General features: G+C 59.0%; 2 protein-coding genes across 2 annotated transcripts; one reads left to right on the top strand and one right to left on the bottom strand.

Moving 5' to 3' along the window:
• Positions 1-1468: 1468 nt before the first annotated feature.
• On the bottom strand, positions 1469-4480 carry GUCA1A (guanylate cyclase activator 1A). The gene is made up of 4 exons (XM_066565328.1): positions 4283-4480; positions 2322-2471; positions 1842-1932; positions 1469-1629 (listed from the first exon to the last, which is right to left on the bottom strand). The coding sequence occupies exons 1-4, from the start codon at positions 4478-4480 to the stop codon at positions 1469-1471; spliced, it is 600 nt and encodes a 199-aa protein (XP_066421425.1).
• An 8916-nt stretch (positions 4481-13396) lies between these two features.
• Positions 13397-24377, top strand: C24H6orf132 (chromosome 24 C6orf132 homolog). Its single transcript, XM_066565398.1, has 5 exons — positions 13397-13547; positions 17187-17302; positions 20552-20627; positions 20949-23805; positions 24214-24377. Exons 1-5 carry the CDS (start codon positions 13397-13399, stop codon positions 24314-24316), a joined length of 3303 nt encoding a protein of 1100 aa, XP_066421495.1. The 3' UTR covers positions 24317-24377.
• The last annotated feature ends 15 nt before the right edge of the window (positions 24378-24392 follow it).

The raw sequence follows: 24392 nt of genomic DNA, 5'->3' as shown, positions 1-24392 counted from the left end.
ATCTTCCATGACACTGTGAGCAACAGCTCAGCCCACCTCTAATGAGGGGTTGCGGCTGCTCCCTCTTGCAGGGCTCAGTGTGGACAGATTGGCCATCAAGGGCTCCTGTCCAGGTGCTGTGGTTTGTGAGCCCCAGAACAACAATTGGTGAACTTGTGTGAGCCACTAAATCTGTGCTGCTGGAAACAGGAGGACTGATCGCAAGACAGAAGAAGCACGACCTGAAATGATATTGTAAAACATCTTTATTAGCTCACCATAGCACTGGAAGTACAAAAGCTTCCAGGTAAAACTCTGTCCAATGGAAAAGACACACAGGAAAAATGGCCAGGAAGCTGCTTATGAATTGCAAACACCCAGTGCTAAGTAACAAAACTCTCAGCTGGGCGAGAAGTCCTTCCTGGTGTCCTGTGCTGCCTCACCAGGCCCGGGCTGTCCAGGGGTGAGGAGCTCCCTGCAGGAGCAGCCAGGGCACAGCCTGAGCTGTTGGGGGCTGGCAGCCCTGCCCTGGCACGGGCCCTGCACAAAGGGTGCCAGGGCTGAGCCCCAGGGCACTGCCCTGATCCACCCTGAGCTCTGGGCCTGGCAGGAACCCCCAGGTGCTGCTCTGAGCTGGGTCTCGCCCTCTGCAGCAGCTCCCCCCTCCTGAACCCACGCAGACAGGGGGGTCAGAACCTCCTGGTGCCCTTTGCCAGGGGTGAACCAGGCAGGAACAGCCCCACAACAGGCAGGAACAGCCCCACAACAGGCAGGAACAGCCCTACAACAGGCAGGAACAGCCCTACAGCTCCTCACAGGCAGGAACAGCCCTACAGCTCCCTCTCGGGTTCCTGCACTGCTGATCCTGCTTGTCTGGAAGCACTTCCTTCCTTCCTTCCTTCCTTCCAGATGCTTCAGGGAGAAACATTTCCTTACAGTCCAGGGGGTTGTTAGAAAAAGGCACCATTCCATGTTTTTAATGCTTTTAAACAAAGAAAAGCCACTGCATTCACCCCTCTCCTTTTTCTAGCCTACAAATGTTTTAACTCACATTTTCACTACTCACTGCTGACCAAATAATGAGTGAAGGAAGGAGTGACCAGAACTGGAGACTGCTTGCTCTGGAAATTTAAATGGAAGGAGAAGGTTTGGATCTGCTTTTCCAGGACCCCTCTCACGGGGCCAAGTCCTGGGCAGCCCTGGCTGGACCCCGCTGGGGGGGTTTGGCCTCGGTGGCGATTCTGGGGTGTTCTCAGTGAGTTCTTGGCCTGCCCAGCCTCGTGCAGCACTGGCTGTCCCCTCTCTGAGCTGAGCAGCAGCGTCCAGAGGCCATCCCAGGTCCGTGTGGGATGGACATTGTGGTATTTAGCTCTGCACCCCTCTCCTGCCGTGCCTGGTGCCCGTGCTGAGGGGACAGTTCTGTCAGCAGGGAGTGCAGTCACAGCTGACCCAGTGACAGTGCCAGGGGAGGCCAAGAGAGCCCAGGGAGCTACTGGGCATCCTGGGCGTCCTGCCCGCCCTCGTGGGGGTTCTTGCCGTCGTTCTGGATCAGCCTCACGATGTGGGTCAGGTCCAGGCTGCGCGTCAGGATGTCCAGCAGCATCTCGTCCTTCTGCACGCCCTCCATGAACTCCTCCAGGGACAGCTCGCCTGCAGGGCACATCCACAAAGCTCTGTCAAACCCCACAGCTCCCTGCACCCTGCAATGGGGGCTCAGCGCCTGCTCTGTGCCCCGAAGCCCAGCACAGACCCACTGCAGATGGGGGCACAGGGAGCCACCCTCTGGCAGCTCTCCCACCCTGGTGCTCTGGAGCGCAGGGGAGGGAGGGCAGAGCAGGGGCAGTGCCCAGGAAGGGCCTCACCGTCTCCGTTGATGTCGATTTTGTTGAACACCATGTCTGTGAACTCCTCTGCCGTCATCTTCTCGTTGCAGCGGTTGATGGATCGAATGGCCTGGGGGGAGAGAGGGGCACAGGAGCTGCTGAGTGCTCTGCAGGTGTGGGCGTCCATCAGAACAAGTGGCCAAATCACCAGACACAAAAGGCAAGATGCTTTTTCAGGGCTAAAACTTGTTTTCAGGCAGTTAGGCTTCAAAAGGAGTAAATCCTGTCTGAAAGGCTGGAGATTAAAATCACCTAAAAAGGCCATCAGTGCTTCACAAGATTTACTGGGCATGCTGGGATAAGCCAGCAGCCATTCACCTCTGAAAAGCCTTAGATTAAATTCAAGTGCTTATCTCAGCCCCAGTTTCAGTGCCCAGGGTTAAGGAAGCTGCCAGGGGAGCACAAGGGGCTCTGGAGGCACAGCTGGCACAGGACAGCAGCAGCTTTGGCCCCACTCACTTTGATGATGTTCAGCAGCTCAGCGCGGTCGATGCAGCCATTGCCATCCACGTCATAGAGCTTGAAATACCACCTGAGCTTCTGGTCCACCTTCCCCTTCAGCACCAGGCTCAGAGCTGCCACATACTCCATGAAATCTATGTAGCCATCCTAAAAGCAGAAGGTTAGAAGCTAAGGTCAGGTTAAAAGCAGAGTCAGGCAATAAAGGATTCTTTTGGACACTTCTGATGTTCCCCCTGGAGCTGGTCCCCCCACTCTGAGACCAGGGGCTCGTGGAGTGCAGGGGTGAAAGCCAAGGTTCCACCTGAATCGGGGCAGGAATGTTGTAGAATGATAGAATTATAAAATCATAAAGGCTGGGAAAGGCCTCCAGATGATCAAGCCCAGCACGGACCGTTAGGGGCTGGGACTGGCTGGGTGGATCTGGCTCAGGGACAGAGCTGGCCTGGGCTCAGGGAATTAACACCCAGGCATTAATTACCAGCCCAGAGCAGCAGCAGGGATTCAGAGGTTACAGAGGTTTATGCAGATGAGCCCTGATAAATTCCCCAGCCTCATCCTGCCTGCACACGCCTGCAGCTCCTTTCTCCTGCCTGGGGTCTCATTTCCAGAGGAGCGAACTCAGGAGTGACCCCAGCACGCTGCCGACACCTGGGGCTGGGAGGGTGCTCCCGTGTCCCTGTGCCATTGCTGTGCCTGCTCCACGTTTGGAGCACAAACACTTTTATCTTTGCCTCTGCTGCTGGGTGTTTGCCCACCCCAGCTCGTGCCGTGGTTTGGGGTGCCCAGCTGGAGCCAGGGCGGTGGCACCGCTGCAGAGCTGCTGGCCGAGCTCACAGGCACCCAAGTGCCCCCAGACGCTGCCTGTGACACTCACAGCTCCCAGGAGGTTGTTAAAGTGCCCACCCCAGAGCGGTCCCATGGCCCTGGAAGGGATCCCTGCTGTGGTTTGTGGCGCTTCCCTGGAAGGGCTCCTGTGGATGTGGCGCTGGGGACACAGCTCATGGGTGGCAGCTGGGCTCAGGGATCTCAGGGATTCCATGATTCCCACTACAGAGCATAAGCCAGGGTTGTGTCAGTGAACAAAGGCACTGCCAGGACCTTGCAGAGATCATCTGCTTTATCCCACTGCTGCAGGAGCCAGATTAGGGACAAATAACTGCTAAGCCAAGTCCCAGCAGGATTTCCTGTGCATCAATTGCCTTTGCAGGCATGCATTCAAACACAGCAGTGAGCAAGGGAAAGGCCAAGGCACAAACCAAACACCTGAAGGATTTAGGGCCTGATTTGCATTTTTGTCAATGGGATTAATGCCACTTTAATGCCACTAAGCCCTTTGGGTTGCCATAAAATAGATTCCTCATCTCACAGGAGGTGCAATTTCGGGTCATTTGCAAGCAGAGGAGGATGCAGTTTCCTGTTGGGGACACAGAATCCACCTGCTTCCCAAAAATCTGCTCTGGGACTGCATTCCCAAATCCCTGCTCTGGGATTGCATTCCCAAATCCCAAAGCCTCTCCCCAGGGATTCCAAGCTCCTTATCCCATGCAATAAAATCAACCCCAGTGCAATCCATTCACAGTTTCCAGTTTCCCACAACACAAGCAGCCCCAGCCCGTGCTGGGGACTCACTGAATGCAGCCCTTGTCCTCACAGCCACTGTCACAACACCCAATGTTTAAGGATTAAAGGGCACTTCATTTTAAAGGGATCAAAGACTGCCAGATAAACCCCCCCTGTTTTAGAAGGAAAATATCAGTTCTGGGAGAAGCCTCTGTGTCCTTGCAGAGCAGGCAGAGGGTGAGGAGTTCCTGCTGGCATTTTTCACGTTCCAGAACCGATTTTTCAATTGATGAGGCTGCAGTGAATCAGGCTGCACATACCCAGAGCAGGTTCTGCCTCCCTCCCTCCCACCCAGCCAGCCCAGCCCTGCACAGCCCAGTGGGAAGGACAATATTTACCTTATTAAAGTCAAACGTCTCAAACATTTGCTCAACGTATTTGTTCGCTGCCGGACTCAGGTTTTTCAAGCCAAAAAACTGTTTGAACTCGTAGAGGGTGAGCTGGCCAGAAGGACACTCTGTCATGAACTTCTTGTACCACTGGTGGCACTCGGTGGTGCTCAGCTCCTCCACGGTTTTCCCGTCCATGTTCCCCATCTCCACACCAACTGCTGGGCCCTTTGCGGCCAAGAACGGAGCGTTTGTGGGATTTAGGGAAAAAAAAAGTCTCAAAATTCCGCTTCTTGCCTTTGAAGCCCAGGCGTCCCCAGCAGTGCAGGGTCAGGGCATCAGGAAACCCCTGGTGCTGTACAGGTTCCAGCAGGGATGGACACAGGAGGCTCCTCTTCCCGGGGAAACCCAAAAGCACAAAACCCTCCTTGGAGGGAAGGGGACATTTAAGTACCCAGCAAATCCCTCCCCAGCCAATGAGGCTCGGAGGGGTGGTGGGCTCCTGCCAGGCATTAAGAGTTCAGGTTAAAATAGAAAAGAGGTAAAATGGGGAAGTCTTGCAGATTACAGGCCCAGCAGGAGATTAGGAGGGTGGAATTTTCTCTGTGATGAGCTAATCTCTTAATCCACTTCATTTATCGTTTGGGGCGGGCTGGTGTCACACGAGCAACAACATTTGGACCAGAACTAGAGTAAGAAAAATGAGAGAAAACCACTCTGAATCCCCTGTGCTGTTTCTGCTCTTTGCTTTCCCTTCACCTCACTCTGCCAGGGGATTCCAGAGGGGCTCCAGGGCCTGGAGCTCAGGGAGGGGGAAGAGACACGGCAGGAGGGTAAATTTGGTCTGAGGAGACAAATATAGAAACGTAATTGCTTTGAATGGTAGAGGTTTAAGTCTGCTTTAATTGCAGACAGCAGGAAGGGGAAGGGCCCTCTCCCCCCAGCTCCAGGGGTCCTGTGTCCAGTCTTGGTGCTGCTAATTGAGTGGTTTTTCCTCAAAATTGTCCCCAATTCCACTCACCCCAGCAGTGTGTCCTGGCTGCTGCTCTACAAACTCAGTGCAGTTAAATGCAGCTTCAATTTTCACCTGTGATGGATTACCCTGCAAAATTCTCCAGGTAAACACAACCAAATCCAGCATTGTTTTCGCTTTGACACACAGCATTCTGAGAAGCACTCGGGAATAAAATCCCAGAAAGCACCATGGGCCAGATCCTGGGCTGGAAGTGAAAGGTGTGAGTCCAGGGTGTCCCGCAGAGTTGGTCCATAACACACATTTAATATGTAACTGCAGTTATCTAACAAGTAACAGAGGCCAGTATTGCTTCTGCACCTCCGTAAATTAGGAATAACTCTGCTAAAAAAAGCGGCATTACACAATCAAAAACCACTCATGGAAAAGGAATTAAGCTGAGGAACACTAATTGGATGTGCTAATTCCGTACTGGCCCCCGGGCCCCTGCTGAGCCAGGTGAGCCTGCAGGGGTGCCCTGAGCCCAGCCCAGGCTGGGCTGAGCCAGGTGAGCTGGGCTGGGTGGGCTGGCAGTGCCTGTGCTGGGACACCCCCGCAGCAGGAAAGGACACGACAGCATGGGCAGGGCTGCAGAGCAAAATCCACCTGCATATTTCCCTGGGGAGCAGCGGCAGAGCCTCCCCACCCAGCCCAGCTGCCCTGCCCGTGGCTCTCACAGCGATGGGACACTGCTCACAGCGATGGGACACTGCTCACACCCATGGGACACTGCTCACACCCATAGGTGCCACACTGATGGGACACTGCTCACACTGATGGGACACTGCTCACACCGATGGGACACTGCTCACAGCGATGGGACACTGCTCACACCCATGGGTGCCACACTGATGGGACACTGCTCACACCGATGGGACATACACACAGTGCCCATGGATGTCACACCGAGGGGACACTGCTCACACCCATGGGACACACATGTGCCCGTGGCTCTCACACTGATGGGACACTGTCACACTGTGGCTCTCACTCTGATGGGACACACACGGTGCCCATGGCTGTCACACCAATGAGGGACACACGGTGCCATGGCACTCACACCATGGCACACTGTCCCCCCATGCTGTCACACCATGGCACAGTGTCACCCTGTGGCTCTCACACCATGGCACACTGTCCCCCTGTGCTGTCCCAGCCTTTATTGCCCCATGGCCACTGTCACCCCATGCTGTCACACCATAGCACACTGTCACCCCATGCTGTCACACCATGGCACACTGTCCCCCCATGCTGTCTCAGGCCTTTATTGCCCCATGGCACACTGTCCCCCTGTGCTCTCACACCATGGCACACTGTCCCCCCGTGCTGTCACACCATGGCACACTGTCCCCCCATGCTGTCTCAGGCCTTTATTGCCTCCTGGCCCACTGTCCCCCGTGCTGTCCCAGCCCCTCTTGCCCCTGGCTGTCCCAGCTATGGCTTGGGGCCGTGGCAGGCTCTCCACTTGCGGATGTCGGTGCTGGGCACCCCCAGGCGCGCCCGGCCGTGCGCGGTGCCCTCCTGGAAGCGGAAGCCGCAGAAGGGTTTCTGTGCCGTGCAGAACGGGGCCAGCGAGTTGGGCCAGCCTGGCCGGTAGAACACGAAGCGGAAGGAGCTGAGGGGACGGCCCCCGGTGTGCACGACCACAGGCACCAAGCGGGAGCCCAGGGGGGCGGCGGGGGGCGGCTGGGGGACCCCCGGGTTTGCCTTGGCCTCCTCCATTCCCTTGGCTCTCGTGGGCTTTGCCGGGGGCTTCTGGTGTTCCAGCCACCTGCGGAGGAAAAGAAGCAGAATGGTGTGAATCGCCCCCGGCTCAGCACCCCCAGCAGGAGAGCCTGGGCAGCTCTGCAGGGCAGTCAGGCAGGGTGAGTGCTGAGGGGTTTGCACATCCACAAATCTGAGCTGGTGCTGCTAAAAGAGAAAGGGAACTTTAAGCCCAAATGATGCTCTGGAAATAGGGAAGTGACTTTAAACAAATGCTGAGAGAATAGGAACGATGAGACACAAAGGACTTGATTCTCTCTTGGCTCTCTGTTAGAGCAGTGATAAATGCCAGCAGCACACGCTCCTGGTGATGTCAGCAGCCACAGCCATGGCAAACCTGCCTCAAAAAGGGTTCAACACAGTCTGAGCCAGCAGGACGTAGCAGTGATGGCAGAAGTGACACTGCCCTTCGGGGCAGCAGCTCTGGGTGCCTCTGCAGGGACCCCACAGCTCCCTGAGCCCCCTCCTGCTCTGGGCATTGCTCTCAGTCAATCTCCACATGGGTTTTCCCCCAGAAATGTGATGGATGCCTGCCCACACAGGGCACAAGGAGCAGGGAAAGGGCCCTGAGCCTTTGCAAGAGCCCTGTGCAGAGGAGGGGTGGGTGTGAGCCCCAGGACACACAGGGGTGACCCACAGCTGCTGCAGGGCTCTGCTGGGCTGCAGACACATTTCCCCTGCTGTTACCTAAGCATGACTCAGTTATCTTGTTTTCATTGACGACACCTCTGTGCGAATGGAAACTGGCTCTTCCCTCAGCAATTAGCCACTCTGCTCCTGCCTGTCCTAAATAAATGCTTTGCTGTTTGCTTATTTTTAACCTTGTAAAGAGGTTTCCTACTTTCCGTGACGTGCTTGGTGCTATTTCTGTTCCCCGGCTCCTAAATCTATTAAGAAGGGGAATGCCTGCAAATTGTTTGGAGATCTCCTTAGAGCCTTTGAGGGGAATCACCAGATCCCTGCAGGTTCACCGCCTCTTTCTGTCACTCATTTCTCCAGGGCAGATGCCTGGAAGGCTGGACCTGAGCTCACAGAGGTTATTCCAGCAGCTGCTGCCACGAGGGAGCCTCACTCCATTTCCCCAGGGGATAAAGTAATGGGATTTTGACTGCTGAAAAGCAGATTTCATACCAGCACAGCCACCTCAGTGAGGTTTGTGCACCCCGTTCTGGCCTTGGACTGTTCAGGAGCTGCTGTTTTCACACAGGTGAGTGCTGGCAGCTCCTGCCCCTTTGCCCTTTGGAGGAGACAGGCACACACAGGGCTGTGCCCGTGCACCCACCCAGCAGGAGCACTGCAGTCACGCATTTGGGGCGTGGAGGGGAGGCTGCAGCTGCCTTGGCAGCCCCATTGCCAAGTCATGCAGCTGCCTCCAGGATGAGCAGGGCCCTGCAGTCACTCACTCAGTGCTGAGCTCTGGCTCTGGCTCTGCTCCTGCCCTGGGGCTGCCCCGCCGTTCCTGCTCCTCCTCTGCAGGGAGCTCAGGAGCTGCTCCTGCCCGGGTGGGTGCACCTGCCTGTGTGATCCTGTCCAGGAGGGAAGCACCAGCTCAAGGTCCAGGTGCTATGTATGGCTCTGAGCCTGAATGGAGAGTCCCACTAATCCTCTTGCACCCATTCCTGCGTAGAGAGATCCCTAATCCCTCCCAAACTGCAGAGATCCCTAATCCCTCCCAAACTGCGCGCTGGCCATCGCAGCAAATCCCCCCGGCGGGTCCCAGGGAAAGGCTGCCTGGCAATCGGGGAAGGAGGAAGGGTTCAGGGGAACACCTCCCTGGGGAGGAGCTCCCTGAGCAGCTACCAGAGCCTGGCTGGCAGTGCTGCCCACCCTGGAGACATCCAGAGCCATCCCAGAGCCCAGAGCCATCCCAGAGCCATCCAGAGCCATCCAGAGCCACCCAGAGCCATCCCAGAGCCATCCAGAGCCATCCCAGAGCCATCCAGAGCCATCCAGAGCCATCCCAGAGCCATCCAGAGCCACCCAGAGCCATCCCAGAGCCATCCAGAGCCATCCCAGAGCCCAGAACTATCCCTGGAATCATCCAGATCCACCCAGAGCCACCCAGAGCCATCCAGAGCCACCCAGAGCCACCCAGAGCCATCCCAGAGCCCAGAACTATCCCTGGAACCATCCAGAGCCATCTGGAGCAGCAGGTGTGTTTGCTCTGAGCTCTCAGCACCGGAAGGACACAGCCCCTGACGGCAGCAGCAGGATTTGCACAGCAGGGATGGGATGAAGCCTCCCACTGACATCCCTGTGACCTGGTCACCCTCAGGCAAGGAGCTGCAGCCCCCAGGAAGGGGACAGGGTGGGACAGTGTCCCTGCTGCCCTGCTGTGAGCTGGGACACCCACCTGGGAGGTGCTGTCAGGAAGGAGGCCCTGGAGGGTGGCCCTGTGTGGGCAGAGGCGGGAGCCAGCACTGCAGGGTGGCTCTCAGGGCACTGTGACCTCAGGGCCACTGTGACCCCGGGGTGTCACAGGGGGTGCACAGGAGCACATGGGGACAGGATTTAAGGATTTATAGGCCTGGAGCTGCTGGTGCAGCTGGGGCTCTGCAGGACTCTGCTGGCACTGCCACCCCAGCTGCAGCAGGGCCCCCTGCCCACTGTTCCCCTGGCCCCAGGAGCTGTTTGCTGCTCTGAGGACACACCTGAGGGTTTCTCCTCACACCCCTTCCTCCTCCAGGTCCAGCCCAAGCTGCACAAACCCCTCTGACACCCACGAGCAGGAACCATCCACATCTGAGGGTGCAGCTCCTGCCCCTGCTGTGAAAGCAGATTGTCCTGGGGTGTTTACCGTGTTGGGATCAAAGGCAGCCTCACACCGCGCTGTGTTACATCACAGCAGTGCTCACACGGCTCTTCCTATGCCATAAAATCTGCTGGAGATCTTCCAAGTGCTTTCCTGAGCTCTGTGCCCAGCCCACCAGTCCCTTTGCTGTGTGGCCTCGATCACGCAGCAGTGACAGGAGTGACAGCTGTCCTTCCTCAAAACCACAGCCCAGGCACCCAGCCTGGCACCTTTGCTGTGCCTCTGGAGCTGGCACTTCACAGAAGCCACCGTGCCCAGCCTGCTGCTCGTGCTGCTGCTGAGCTGCTCCTGCCCTCCGAGGGGAGGGCTGGGAGGTGGAAGGTGAAAACCAAACGTCTTTCATCTGGAACACACAGATGGGAACGTGCACAGCAGCCCTGGCAGGGCTGTTCAGCAGCTTGTGTTCTGTGGGATAATAAATTCACTCCAGGATCCCTGCATGCACTGAGGGTGATGTTTTCTGCCTGCCACCCAGGGCGAGGCAGGAGCAGAGCTGGGGGAAGCAGGGCTGGGATGTGGGGCAGGAGCAGAGCTGGGGTGGCAGGGCTGGGATGTGGGGATGTGGGGGTGTGGGGATGTGGGGCATAGGGGTGTGGGGATGTGATGTATGGGGGTGTGGGGATGTGGGGATGTGGGGTGTGGGGATGTGGGGTATGGGGATGTGGGGATGTGATGTATGGGGGTATGGGGATGTGGGGGTGTGGCACCCCCAGCCCCGGGGCCCAGGAGCACCCCAGCAGTGGCAGGGGCTGAGTCACCCCTGCTGCTCCCACCCCTTTGAAGTCTCCTTGCTGTAATGAGATTTTGTGGGACACCTTTGTGCACAAGCCCAGGCTCTCTCATTCCACAGGATTTTATTGGCTTGGCCGCTGCAGCTCTGTTCCTTTTTCTTTTTTTTTTTTTTTCTCCTAAAGAGAAATAAAATTTATTATATGTTGAAATAGCAAAGACTTAGCTGGCTTCTTGCTGTGCTGTTCTAGGCAGAACAAAATGTGACTGAATGCTCTCAGGAAAGCCAAAACAGAATTACAGAAGTAATGTGTTGCTGCACTAAAATCGCTTTCTCTTGATAATTTCTGGTTTCCAGCTGACAGGATGGGTTTCTTCAGTAGCGGCATCATCTTTGTTTCCTTCTATGGTTTTATCAGCTTCAGCTGTTAGCAATCTGCTTTCTGACTGGCCAAAACCACAAGCAAACATTCCTGATTCACTGTCCAAGGAACCTGGCTGCACAGCTGCATGTACCCTCTGGAGATTGTACCCAGTTCTGCAGCCAAAGGTGCTCGGTGCCATTACCAGCTCCTGAGAGCAGAACACCACCAGATTTACAGCCAGCGTGTTTCCAATAGCACTGGCACCAGAGAGGCTCTGAATGAAGACTCCAGCTGGGAATCTCCACACGGTGCCAGCTGTGGTTCTGCTGGAGCAGGGATCCTGCACAAGGGGGGAGTTTTCCTCTGCAGCTCCAGGGCTGCTGGAGATGGGCCTGGGCTCCCTCTGGCAATGCAGGGCAGCAGAAAGCTGCTCCTCTGGGAATGCAGTGGCTGCTGTTTCCCAGTTTCCATCCCATCCCATCCCACCCCATCCCATCCCATCCCATCCCATCCCACCCCATCCCATCCCACCCCATCCCACCCCACCCCACCCCACCCCACCCCATCCATCCCATCCCATCCCATCCCATCCCACCCCACCCCACCCCACCCCACCCCACCCCACCCCATCCCACCCCATCCCATCCCACCCCATCCATCCCATCCCACCCCATCCCATCCCACCCCATCCCACCCCATCCCACCCCACCCCACCCCACCCCACCCCACCCCACCCCATCCCACCCCACCCCATCCCATCCCACCCCATCCCACCCCACCCCACCCCATCCCACCCCATCCCACCCCACCCCATCCCATCCCACCCCACCCCACCCCATCCATCCCATCCCATCCCACCCCATCCCATCCCACCCCACCCCATCCCATCCTATCCCATCCCACCCCATCCCATCCATCCCATCCCACCCCATCCCACCCCACCCCATCCCACCCCATCCCACCCCCGCAGGCAGGACAATCCCTTCTCCCCCAGCCCGCTACAGCCTTGCCGAGTGCCGGGGAGGCTCTCTGTCTCTCTGTCTGTCTGTGTGTCTGTGTGTCTCTCTGTCTGTCTGTCTGTCTCTCTGTCTCTCTGTCTCTCTGTGTGTCTGTGTGTCTGCAGCGGCGTTCCCGTCTCGCAAACAGCTCTCAAGATAACTGTCAGGACACGGCGCTAATTGCAGGGCTGGGCAGGCTCAGAGCCGGCCCTGCGGGAGCGGCCCCAGCCGGGCAGAGGCGCTCGGGCAGCGCCGCGGAGCCGCAGCCTGAAATCCCCCGAAAATCCCTTGAAGTGTCCGAGCTCCTCTACCGCGGCCACGGAATTGAATTTAACATTTTAATTCTCCGTTTCCCGTTCATAATTCACTTTATTTAAATGCTGCCTCGTAGCTGTGCCACGATTAGACTTCTCTTTTGGAATTATTGTAGCAGTGCTCATTTTTCATTCATCACAGGGGATTTAATGTGTTGCTTTATTTTGTTCTTTAAAGTAAAAAAGGAGATGCTTTTCACAAGAAAAACATCATTTTAAAGTGATCAAGTAAGTGATATTTATCACTGAAAAAAAGACATCTATATTGTTTTGACTCTCAAAACTTGGTAGAGATAGAAAGAGGTGTAAGATGTTAACCTGAAGTTGGAAGCTGTGTTTCACAGTTAATGTTTTGACAACTATTTTGGGCTTAAAGTTCTCCAGAATCCCCTGCATTTATTAGTAGCCAATGTTGCTCATTAACTCTCAATTTTTACTTGCAGGGCACAAAAAATTGCTAGAAATTTGCTTTTGTACCCAAAACTAGAAACGGTTTGGGGTCAATCCCATTGCCTTCAATGTTTTGCATCCAAAGCACCCCGAGGCTTGGAGCATCCCGCGCTCACCGGGCGTTTCTGGCCTTGCCAAGGAAGCCGGGGGTCGGCAGGGACGGAGAAACACGGGAGGGAGAGGAAGGGCAGAGCCCTCGGGGCTTCGGGCCGAGGGAGGGAGGTTTGGAATCGAGATTAGGGCACGGCTCCTCACCCACAGGGCGCCTGGGCAGCGCACCGGGCTCTCCGGAGCGCCCGGACGCGGGGCTCAGGCACCTCGGGGCGTCCTGCAGGGCCAGCACCCGCACCGGGACGGTCCCCGCCGGCCGCAGCGGCTCCCGGAGCCCCGGCTCCCGGTGCCCTGCGAACCCCGGCTCCCGGTGCCCTGCGAACCCCGGCTCCCGGTGCCAGCGGTGCCCTCGGAGCCCCGATGCTGTCGGAGCCCCGGCTCCCGGCGCTCTCGAAGCGGGGGCACCTGGCGGGGAGCGGGGGCACCTGGCACCTGGCGGAGCGGGGACACCTGGCGGAGGGCGGGCCCGGGGTGGGTGGGGCCGTCCCCGCCCCTCCGGAGCTCTCGGCCCCGTCCCCCGGTGCCGCGGGATGCCCGGCACGGCGCGGCGCGGCTCGGCCAGGCCAGCATGAAGAAGCACCAGCCGCACTCGGTGCAGGGCACCTTCAGCCGTCTCTTCGGCAAGCGCCACTCCAGCCCCAGCGCCGCGTCCCTGTTCGCCACCAACCCGCCCTGGATCTTCACGCAGGAGGTGACCTCGGACAGCGCGGGTGGCACCGGTCAGTGTCCCCCGGCGGCCGTGGGGCTCGGCCGGGCGGTCCCGGGGCTGAGGGGTGCGGTGGGCTCGGGGGCTCCGCTGCTGCCCGCGGGGCGGCTCCGGGAGCGCTCGGCGGCTCCGGATGCGGCAGCGCCGGTCCCGCCGCTGTGCCCGAGCGGGAGCTGGGGGTCCGCACCTCGGCTGGGCGGCTGCCGCTCCCGGCGGGTTAAACCCGGCTCAAAGAGGCCGATGAGGGACTGCAAATCCACTTTATTGCTTCCCGTCGCGCTTTCCCACGCCATGTTTGATCTGCGCCTTGCCAGGTCGGAGTTATTTACTCATAAACCTGTTTCTCGCAGGGCTGCAAGCGAGGACGGAGCTGAGGGTTGCATATTCCTCGGGATTTATTTGTGTTTCTTTGTGGTTTTAAGTGCAATACGGTGCCCTGGAGGCTCATGTAGGAGGGAGCCAAATTAATAGTAATGGAGCCGGGGAGATAGAAGATAGCAGTTTGTGGATGAAGTTTGGTGGCTGTAAGAGCCCGACAAACTCTTCCAAGATTAAAAAAATGGAAGTGCTGCCTGCTGAGCTGTGCAGGGTGAAGTATTGTCTGTCAAAGCAGCTGCGAGGTGGTTACACCCCAAAGGCCAAGCTGCTGAAACCAAGATAAAATGAAAATGTGACAGGGAGTTTCATGCAACTCTGCAACCTAGGAGGAAAATTGCTGATTTCTAACTGTCGTAAATCTGAGGAGGATTCAAGCTTCTCTCTGATGTGGTTTGGATTAGAAAAAAGAAAAGAAGTTGCTGTGTCTGCTTATTAGGAGCCTGATTTCCGCGGCTGCGGTTCTGCAGTGGCAGTACTAAAGCTTTCTGCTCAGGTGTGGGTCGGACTGCAGAGGAAGGGCCGGGAATCCTGAAACCTGAGCCCGGGGAGCAGCTGGTGAATCGCTCCTTGCTTAGCATCCTCATGGAGTTTCTGCCCGGAATGGGGCTCGGTGAGGGTGCAGTGGCAGTGGGACACCGCGGCTGGGGGAACAGCAGCCCAGGACGGGGGACAGCAGCCCAAAGCGGGACAGACAGCAGCCCCAAAGGGGGACAGCAGGGACAGCAGCCCAAAGTGAGGACAGCAGGGACAGCAGCCCCAAAGTGAGGACAGCAGGGACAGCAGCCCAAAGGGGGACAGCCCAGGATGGGGGACAGCAGCCCAGGAAGGGGGACAGCAGGGACAGCAGCCCCAAAGTGAGGACAGCAGCCCAAAGTGAGGACAGCAGGGACAGCAGCCCAAAGTGAGGACAGCAGGGACAGCAGCCCAAAGGGGGACAGCAGCCCAGGGGCCAGCTGTGCTGTCCCCAGGCCCACGCACAGCAAGTCCTGGCCCTGTTTCTGGGCCATTTCCTGCAGGGCTCTGTGCCTGGAGGAGTCCCCTGCTCCTGCCGATCCCCACCTTGGTTTCTCACACAAAGTAAACACAAGTTAGGCAATGTGCAAAGGGTGTAGGTTTGCATGTCCCTGACTCAGAGATTCCTGAATATAGTGACTGCAGCCTCCTCCTCCTCCTCCTCCTGCTGGGAGCTGTGGGTACCCCGGCTCAAACCTGCTGCACCTCCTGCAGGTGATGCAAGCCCCGGGGAGGAAGAAGTTCCATTACATGCGTGGCAAATTGTTTATTTAATTTCCCATGGCTGAGCGAACAGAAATGTCTCCAGGACAGGCTGAGTGTCAGAGAGTGGCCGAAGCAAGGCCAGTGCTTTGAGCCAGCTGCTTCCCACAGCTTCCAAGGGTGCGTTTCCTGATGCCTCCTTCCAGGAAAGGAGGCTGGCAGAGCTCAGGGCTTGCTGCTGATGGGCTCCCAGCAGGCAAGTCCTGTTTATCTAGCAAAGAAAACACAACTACAAGCACTTCATTTTCCTTTAATTAAAGCATTCAGGGGAGCGATGCTTAGTAATCTAGGATCAAAGTCCTTGTGATCTTTAATCCAGTTTCTCACTGGGTTTACCTAGTGACTGTTAAATATAAAACTCATCATTTCAAGTCTCAGAACTACTCTGTTGCTGCTCAGGCTGTCTGAGTCCAAACTCTCCTGTTGCCTTGGCCTTAATTCCTGCTCCTTACTCACTGAATGCAGGGTCACCCACAGAATTAATCATCACAGAATCACAGAGTGCTTGGGTGGAAAGGGAGCTTAAAACTCATCTCATTCCACTCCCTGTGAGGGCAGGGACACCTTCCCCTAGGTCAGGCTGCTCCAAGCCCCATCCAACCTGGCCTTGAACATTTCCAGGCAATTTGCTGGCACCTCTGTCCTCCCTGGGACTGCAGCAGCTCCTCCTGAGAGCTTCTGGGCCCCTCCCAGGCAGGGAGGTGGTAAAGGCTTGGTAGGACCAGGCTGGCTGAAGCACAGCTGGCCGGTGATTTGAAAGCTGGACAAAATGTCCTTTGTGCAAGGAATCACTCGTAGTGGGAGAAGTTTGGTGTGAGGGAGGGGAAGCTGTGATTGCCTGGAGAGGCAGTGGCAGCAGGGCAGACGCTCCTGGGGGTGTCCCAGGGTAACCTGGGGGTGCTGAGTGGGAGAAGCTGGCGTGCTCCTGGGCTCTGTGGTGTGTTTGAAGGTTATGTGGAATTCATCTGCCTCCAGTCCCTCAGCAGAGGCTGTGCTGCCTCATGCCCAGCCCCTGGTGTGGTCAGGCTCTCCATTCCAGGTGTTCATGCAAGTGTTTTCCTTCTGTGGGACGCACACAGAGCATTTGCTCTCCTCTTTTTCCTAGACTTTGTGTAAAGCTGTTTCCCTGGGAGCTTCCTCCTGATTTCTGCCCATCCTTCTTCTCCTCCCTTCCTCACTATCAAAGTCTTGGGAGCACTCCTGCAGCTTTCCCTTCAATCAGAGCCATTTTGTTGTTTCCCCCTCCTTCCTCAAACTCTCAGAATTTCTTTAATGTCTGTCTCCTTGGCTACGAGTTATTTGTGTATCTCCTTCCAGCCAAGGTGGGGTTTGCATGCTTCACTATTTCTGCTTGTTAATTCATGCTGCTAATCAGACACAAAGAACATAATTAAATTAATTTTATGAGCTTTATTCACTGTCAGAAATAAACCAGCCCAAGGGGTGTGGCTCAAGGTGAAAGCACAAGGCTGGGAACCAGGAATTCCTGACGGCTGCTCCTGCTTGTCACAGCAGGGCCCTGTGACTTCCTGCCCTGCTGCCTCCCCACGCAGGGCAGTGTTCTGTGGGCAGGCTGGAGGGTGGTGAAGCGCCTGGCACCCCTCTGGCTGGGCTGGCAGTGCTGTGCCACAGAGTGCTCGGCAGGGCAGGAGCTGTCCCTGCTCCTGGCCGGCTCTGCTGCTGCCTCCCCTCAATTCCAGCTGCTCAGACCAGCCAGGATTGCCTCCTGTTCCCTCTGAGCTGCTCCAGTTCGTCCTGCAGAGCTCAGGGAAGGTGTGTGACAGGGCTGTGAGTGCCTGTCCTGCGCACAGGGACCTTCCTCTCCTGTCTCCCACTCGCCTCCAGGACACCCAGCTTTTCCTCAGGGTCCGACGGGCTCTGCCCACCCCTGGGGCTGCTGCAGCAAATTCTGCCCAGCTCTGTGTGAGCTCAGGGTGTCTGTGCTGTCCCCAGCAGTGCCCAGCTCGGTGCTGCCGCTCACGCTCTGCTCTCCCCGCAGGTGATGTGATCGAGGTCTATTACGGGGACAATCGCTTCGGGACGGTGACGGACTCGGGCACAGCCACGCTCAAACCACGCCCGAGGGTCCGGCCCCTGCTGACCTTCCTGCCCCTGGTGAGTGCCCCAGTCACTGCTGGGCTGCCCTGGTGCCCAGACCCAGAGCTGCTGCCCCCAGCCCCTACTGAGGGGAGCAGAAATGAAAGCAGAACCCCTCTGAAATGAGGCGCTGGCTACAGGGATTGATGGTGATCTGAGCTCAGGCTGCTCTGGGGCACAGAGGAGGCACTGGGGGTGAGGTGTGAGCACTGTCAGACTGCGTTTTCAATTAAAAACCAATTGCTGAGCACGGGGATGATAGATCAGGCTTGCACTGCAGTTCATCTCCCAGGTGCTGGCAGGATCTGTCCCACACCAGGAGTGTGGCTGGAGCCTGCAGGTCTGCACCCAGTCCTGCTGAGCAGAGGGTGAGGTGATGCTGTGGCTGTGCAGGGGTGATTCTTTTCAATCTCTGTATGAAAAACATTCCCAATCCTCAGGGCTGTCACCCAAGCCCCGGTGCTGCCCACACAGGCAGAGCGGCCCTGGGGCTCTCTTTCCCTTCTGAGGGTCCCTCACAAACCTGGGCTGCTCGTCCCAGAACCAGCTCTAACTGAAGGAATTAGCAGGAAGAGGCAGCGTTTTGGAGGCCCAGTGTGTGTTGGGTGTTTGCGCGCTTTTGGTGAGGTTTGATCGTGATTTGATCTGGCACTGACTCCGCTGCTGCCTCGCACATACCTGCCCCAGGTCCACACCTGCACGGGGCTGTTCTGCAGCTCCTGCCTTAACCCTTTCCCCCCACCCACCCAGCGAGCAGCTCCCGGTGAGTCAGGAGGATGCTCACGCCCTGCCCTGCAGCTCCTGGGCCTCTGCACCTGGCTCAGGAGCTGCTTCCTGCCCCAGCCCTGCTGTCCCACAGGAATCAGCAGGGACTGCAGGAGAGGGGTCCCCCCTGCTCCCCCAGCACTGCAGGTACCCAGGGAATGAGCTCCTGCAGCAAAACCCACACTGCCCTGGCTCAGAAACAAGGAGTTTGGGGGCAGCTCCTCATATTCAGAGAAATTCTTGATCTCCCTGAGACCCCAGGGTGCTCGGCAATTGTATTTTGGGTGGCTTTTGTAAGGGGCAGCTCCAACCTTGGTCGTTGAATGGGTGAGCTCCTGAGAGCTGGGGAGCACGGGGACAGGCAGGCTCCCCTCACTGGGATGTCTGACTCTGTTCCAGGGATGAAAAGTGATTCCTGGTGGTTGCAGTGAAAGCTTCCCCCCACGGGCTCCTCAGCAGGCACCAATCTGATTCAGGTACCACAAACTGGAAATGCAGGTTCCTGGCACAGCACCCAGAGCCTGCCCTGAATCAGCTGGAGCTTTTCTGGGCTGGCCACACCCCAGCAAACACCGGGAACAATCTTCCCAAGCATCTCTGCAGGCTGGCAGCGTGCTGGGGATGCTTTCCACCTCAGAGGCCAGCCCATGACGTGGGGATGGGTGGTTTTGGAGAGATGCTGAGCATTAGCAGCTGCTACAGAAGGTTTTGGTGAGGAACAGGCTTGCCCAGTTTGAAATGACACATCCAAAAGTTCTGCTCCTTTATGGAGTGCAGGCTGCGTCCCCCAGCTTTGCAGGGCTCTCTCCTGACTTTGCAGTCCCTCTGCACTCCTCCAAGCAGGTGATGCAGGGCTCAGGCGTTTTTGTTTCCCTGCGAAGGAGCAGCTCCCCTCGGGGTGCTCTGCAAACCTGCAGCAATGGATTCCCATTGCAAACGGGGACTGCCGGTTTGCTCTTTGCGATTTTGGTGTCTCACTGCTCTGGACAATTTAACTGTCAGCTCTTGAAGTGCCTCTCTTGGTCTTTGTCTTCCCTCTGGCTCTCAGATGAATTTCAGGGCCCGCCCTTGTGCCTTTGCAGCCCTTGGCTTCTCCAGCAGCACGGAGCTGTCTGGTCCCTTGTGCAATCCCAGGGATAGGAATTCCCTCACTCCTGGCTCACCTGTGACCGGCTCAGTGCCTCGTGGTTATAGGGGATCCTTGGTCATCTGCAGGGTGAGCGATGTAGCAAGTGAAACGTGTGCATTTTCCCATTATTTTGGCCAAAGCTGGGGCATTCCAGGGCTCTTCCACAGGAGCCCAGGTGCTGCTGTTTTATCAGCTCTGCCCCAGCAGCTCCTGAGCTCCCCGGGCAGGGCAATGTAGCTGTGATGGGCTGGATGGACAAATCCAACTGACCTTTGATCCAGGAGACTTTGGAATCCCACGGCAATCTGATGTAAAAACGGTGATAGCGGCAGAGAAAGGCAAAGGGCAGGGGCTCAATCATTATCCAGGCTTTTGTGTGCAGGAAATGGCTGGGGAGAGGCGCAGGCTGATGGCAGGATAACATTTCCTTTGTCAAGGGCTGTTAGCAGTGCAAACAGCTGCCCGGGGTGAGCAGGAATGGATGTGGGGCCTGCCAATGGGACAGTGCGTCCCTCGTTGGATGCTCGCTCGGAGTTTTGTATCTCTCTGACATTGCTGTGCCCCGAGATGCCCGCCCCCAGGCCCAGTGTGACACCCCCCAGCCGTGCCCTGCACACGGGTGCCCAGGTGTGGCCCGGGTGCCCAGGTGTGGCCCGGGTGCCCAGGTGTGTCCCAGAGCCACCCCAGCCCCTCGGAGCCAAACCAGCCGTGAGTCAGGGACAGGAGGGGCTTTTGCTGCTGGCAGAGCTGTCAGGCTCCAGGTGAGTCACCTGCCCCAATGTCTCACCTGGGTGGCTGCAATTACCAATTACAGCAGTGCCCTCGCTGCAGGCGCCCTCCCAGGTGTGTAGGCTGCCAAGTTGCCGGTCCTGTACCAGCTACGGGCTCTCAGCATGAGCGTGAAGGGAGTAACTGAGCAAAACACAAAGAGCAGCTTTCCCCAGAGTGCTCAGATATGCTGGTGGCAGTTTCACAAAAAGCTGGAGGTCTGTCTGTGACTGCAGCAGTGCTACCCACCAGAGTGCCCAGCACACCCAGGGGAGCTGCTCAGTGCACGGGTACATCAATGGTGAGGGGCTGGTGCTGCTGCTGGCAGCTGGGCAGCCCTGAGGGGGATGTGAAATAGCTGAATTCCTCCAGGGGGATGTGAAATAGCCTGAATTCCTCCCTAGTCCTCCATCACCTGTGTAGCCTTGATGACTTCACTCATCCCCTCAAAGCCTGTCAACAGCAGCTTCCACAGGGACCTCCATATCACAGACACTGCCCTGGATCCCATCAGGGCTGTGTGGACAAATTACCAGCTGCTCATCAGCCCTTTGCTCTGATCCCTGGCTGTAAGACTGACAGCTCTGTTTTCTCAACCCCTGCAGAACGCCCAAGAATCCCACGGGGTGGCTGTGCCAACGCCATCGGTGCCAGAAGACTTTGTGGAAAAGGCAGCTCTTGGTAAGGGATGTTCTTGGTGGAGTCCTGAGCAGCACAGTGTGCTCACGGAGCCCTCAGGGCAGGAAATGTGTGTGTACCCAGCTCTGGAGCAGACAGTCTGCTCATATATTTTCATGCTAAAATAGAGTCTGCTATTAATTATTTTTTGAAGTCATTGAAAATTAATTAATTCCTCAGGGGTGAGGCAGAGTGGCTGTTAAGTTCAGGAAGTTTTAGACAAGGCTGGCAAGGGGCTGGCTGGCTGGGCAGGCCACTGGCGCAGGCCAGGCTGGCTCAGCAGCGATGGGGAGGGGCTCACAGCTGCGCTCTCTGCTCCTGCAGGCTCTGGCTCCCAGCTCAATGGCAATATTCGGATGTACAGCTCGGTGGGGGACCTGCGCCCGCAGGCCCTCGATGGGCACGGCCTGGATGAAGAGATCCCCCCGCCGCCATCGGTGCCCCCACCGCCCCCTCCAGCGCCCGTGGCGCCCCCCGTGGCCTCGCCGGTGCCTCCACCCCCCGAGATGCTGCCACCACCGCCGCCGCTGCCGCCCGAGACGGTGCCCCCGCCTCCTGCCATGGCAGCGCCGCCGCCGCCCGCCTCGGCCCTGTCCTCCCCCAGCACCCCGGCTCCTCCCGACTTCATCCCGCCCGCCCCACCGGGCGCCCGGGACCCCTTCGGCCCCGGCATGTCCAAGTGGAAATCCGAGACCGTGCTGAACACCAGGCAGGGGGACGCCGAGGGGCCGCTCTGCGCTGCCGAGCCCGGGGTGCCTGCAGCCCCCAGCCCCAAGGAGAGCCCGCAGCCCAAGGCCGAGCCCCACCTGACCTTCCCCAGGTCGTTCAAGGTGCCGCCGCCGGCCCCGGCGCGCTCCTCGTCCATCCCGGTGCAGGAGGGCCGGCAGGAGCCCGTGCCCAGGCAGCCTCACGCCCGGCCGCCCCTGCCACCCTGCTTCACCATCAGAGCTGCCAGCAAGGCACGGCCGGGAGAGGCCGAGCAGAGGAGCTCCGGGCTCAGACAGGGCCTTGGGAAGGCGGCTGTGCCCCCTCCACTGAGCCCCAAGCCGGGCACAGGGCTCAGCCAAGGTGTGAATCCCGCTGGCCGCCGGTCCCCTCTGCTGGGCTCCGAGGGGGAGAGGATTCCCCAGCTGAAAATAGCTGGGAGAGACTCCCCTCCAAAATCTGAACCTCTCACTGCAAACGACCTGGATCTGCCTCCTCCAGACTACCCGAGCTGCGAGGATGACTGGAAGGATGCCAACAACCTGAACAAGCTGCGGGACGAGCTCTCAGCGCTGCTGCGCTCCCCGCGCCGCGAGGAGAGGCCGCTGGAGAGGCCGGGAGCTCCCCAGTCCTTGGACAGCAGTCCTAGCCATGCTGGCAGCCGGGAGCCAGGGCTCAGCGAGCCCCAGCTCGCCAGGAAGGACACGGGGTTATCCAAGGGAGGGGAGAGTGAGAAGAAAGAGGCGCCCAGCAGCCCCCCCAGCACCAGTGGGGGCTCTCCCAGCACTGCAGTCACTGCCCCGGAGAGCAACCCTGACACACAGCCCCGCAGTGTGATGACAATCAGGAACGAGCTGGAGGCTGTGCTGTCCCTGAAGAAAGAGGGGAAACCTGCCCCAGGGCTCAGCAGCCAGAAGCAGGCTGTGGAGAATGGCATCAGCACCCCACAGGTGAGGAAGAGCCCCCCTGACGTGAGGAAGAGCCCCCCTGACGTGAGGGACTCAGTGGTGCCAAAGCTGGTCCCCAGCCTGCTCCCCGCCCCGGCGGCTGCTGTGGAGAAGGATGAGACAGACCACGAGGACCATCCTGCTCCTGCTGCTGGCCAGGTCACAGAGGACGTGAGCCCTGCTCCTGGGTCCCTCCACAGCAGTGTGAGTCCCCCAGAGCCACCCCAGGAACCAGCAGAGGAGCCCCCAGCTCCCAGCCCACCCTCAGCCCCTGTGTCCCCTGCACAGAGCCCGGCACCACAGCCCAGCCCGGCCATTTTCCAGTACAAAGTGCACCGGGCTGGGGCCAGCTCGGCCGAGACGCCCTGTGCCCCGGGCTCCGCTGAGCCACCCCATGGCCCGGGCTCAGCCGAGCCGCCCTGCCCCCGGAGCTCGGGCAGGAGCCCCCCAGGCACCTCGGGAGCGGGGCAGGAGGAGGTGCTGATCCACCCGGTGACGGGGGAGCCCGTGGAGCGGGGCTCGCCCATGGCCCTGCTGCTGGCGGCCCGGCAGCGCGCCCAGAGGAGCCGCCAGCCTGGGGACGGGGCGGCCGCACTCAGGGCAAGGCCGGCCCTGAGACTCGGCAGTGCCTCCTCGGACACCACCTCGTCCACCAGCTTCTTCCGCCACGAGTCCAAGCCCTGCTCCTTCACCGTGGTGCCTCGGCCGTCTGCGGCCAGCCCAGTGGGGTCTGGCTGGAGCAAGCCCCCCTCGTTCTCCAGCTCCTCAGAGCAGGGCCGGGCCGTGCGGGAGGCGCAGCCCCCCGGGCCCCGGCGAGCCGCCGCCTCCAGCCTGCTCCGGGGCCTGCTGGACTCGGGTCAGCCCGGCCCGGCCCAGCCCAGAGTGCCCAGCGAGGAGGAGAACGGGGACACAGCGCTGGACTTTGGCATTATCCCCCCGCCCCCTGAATTCAGCAACGAGGCCAACGAGGGTCCCCTCCCGAGCCGGGAGGAGAACCGCAAGTGCCCCAGCGTCCCTGACAGCGGCCGGGGCTCGGGAGAGCCGCGCTATTTCAGGTGGGCTGGCTACAGCCGCAGCTACGGGGGCAACAACCAGGAGCCAGCAGCTCTGCCACCCTTGGAGAAGAGCTGGAGGAACGGAGACTTCACACCGCAGTACCCGGATCACAGCAGCTCCTCGAGCTTCCCCAGCCACGGCCCCAACCCACGGCCACTGATCAAAAAGCGCCTGTACATGTCGGAGCCCGACAGCTCCTACCCCCGGGCGGCCGCAGCCCCCCGGGCTTCGGGCACCCTGGCCTCCACCATCTCCTCCTACGGCCCCGGCGGGTTCAGCTCCACGCCCAGGGAGGGCTCTCGGCGCCCGGGCCCCAGCCCCGGCCCCAGGAACGGCCCCTCGAGCGCCCAGGGCAGGCGGCCGTCAGCGGACGCTGCGGGGAAAGCCACGGCCTACGGCGGCACCGGGGCTGAGGCCAAGTACAAGGGGCAGAACGGGGACTTCTCGCCCGCCAGTGTGCTGACAGCCAGCAGGTACGTGCCCCCTGAGCCCACGTGCCCCCCTGAGCCCACCCTCCCTGCCCTCGGTGTCCCTTGGAATGGCCCCAGAGCAGCACTGGGGCTCCAGGGGAGTCGCTGCCCCTTTGCCCCTGCTGCTGCCCTGCTCCGAGGGTAGTGACCGTTTCTGGCTTCTCCCTGGTGCCAGCTGTGACCCTGTGCCCATGTCCCTCCCCATCCACCTCGCTGCCCCTTGGCTCCTGCTCCGAGGGCAGTGACCGTCCATGGCTCCTGCCTGGTGCCAGCTGTGACCCCCATGTGCCTCGCCATCCCAGCTCACTGAGGGGAGACACGAAGCACTGAAATGCATCCCTGCGGTGCTGACCCAACACCGAGGTTTGCCTGGGCTTGCTTTGGGTGACTGTCCCTCTGTTCTCCCTGCAGGCCTGCCCACGGCACCCCACACTATGGGGCACCCTCCAACACCTTCACGGTGCGGCCCGGCACGCGCCAGCCCATCTCCTACTCCTACCAGAGCCACCGGTAGGCCGAGCTCAGGGCTGTCCTGCCGGCAGCTGGCTGGGAAGGGACGAGAAGGTGCCTGGGTTGGTCTCTTCCTTCTC

This window comes from Molothrus aeneus, chromosome 24 (genome assembly GCF_037042795.1).
Source record: "Molothrus aeneus isolate 106 chromosome 24, BPBGC_Maene_1.0, whole genome shotgun sequence".
Lineage (NCBI taxonomy): Eukaryota > Metazoa > Chordata > Aves > Passeriformes > Icteridae > Molothrus > Molothrus aeneus.
Note: the sequence above shows the minus strand (reverse complement) of the source record. Positions and strands in the feature narration are given on the sequence as shown.

What these genes read in the sequence shown, in the direction of transcription:
- GUCA1A (XM_066565328.1), bottom strand. Translation starts at nt 4,480, where the DNA reads ATGGGGAACATGGACGGGAAAACCGTGGAGGAGCTGAGCACCACCGAG. An exon ending in AGACGTTTGACTTTAATAAG is followed by an intron (nt 2,472 to 4,282) that starts GTAAATATTGTC and finishes TTCTGCTTTTAG; the next exon opens with GATGGCTACATAGATTTCAT. An exon ending in AGCTGCTGAACATCATCAAA is followed by an intron (nt 1,933 to 2,321) that starts GTGAGTGGGGCC and finishes CTCTCCCCCCAG; the next exon opens with GCCATTCGATCCATCAACCG.
- C24H6orf132 (XM_066565398.1), top strand. Translation starts at nt 13,397, where the DNA reads ATGAAGAAGCACCAGCCGCACTCGGTGCAGGGCACCTTCAGCCGTCTC. An exon ending in TGCTGACCTTCCTGCCCCTG is followed by an intron (nt 17,303 to 20,551) that starts GTGAGTGCCCCA and finishes CAACCCCTGCAG; the next exon opens with AACGCCCAAGAATCCCACGG. An exon ending in TGTGGAAAAGGCAGCTCTTG is followed by an intron (nt 20,628 to 20,948) that starts GTAAGGGATGTT and finishes CTGCTCCTGCAG; the next exon opens with GCTCTGGCTCCCAGCTCAAT.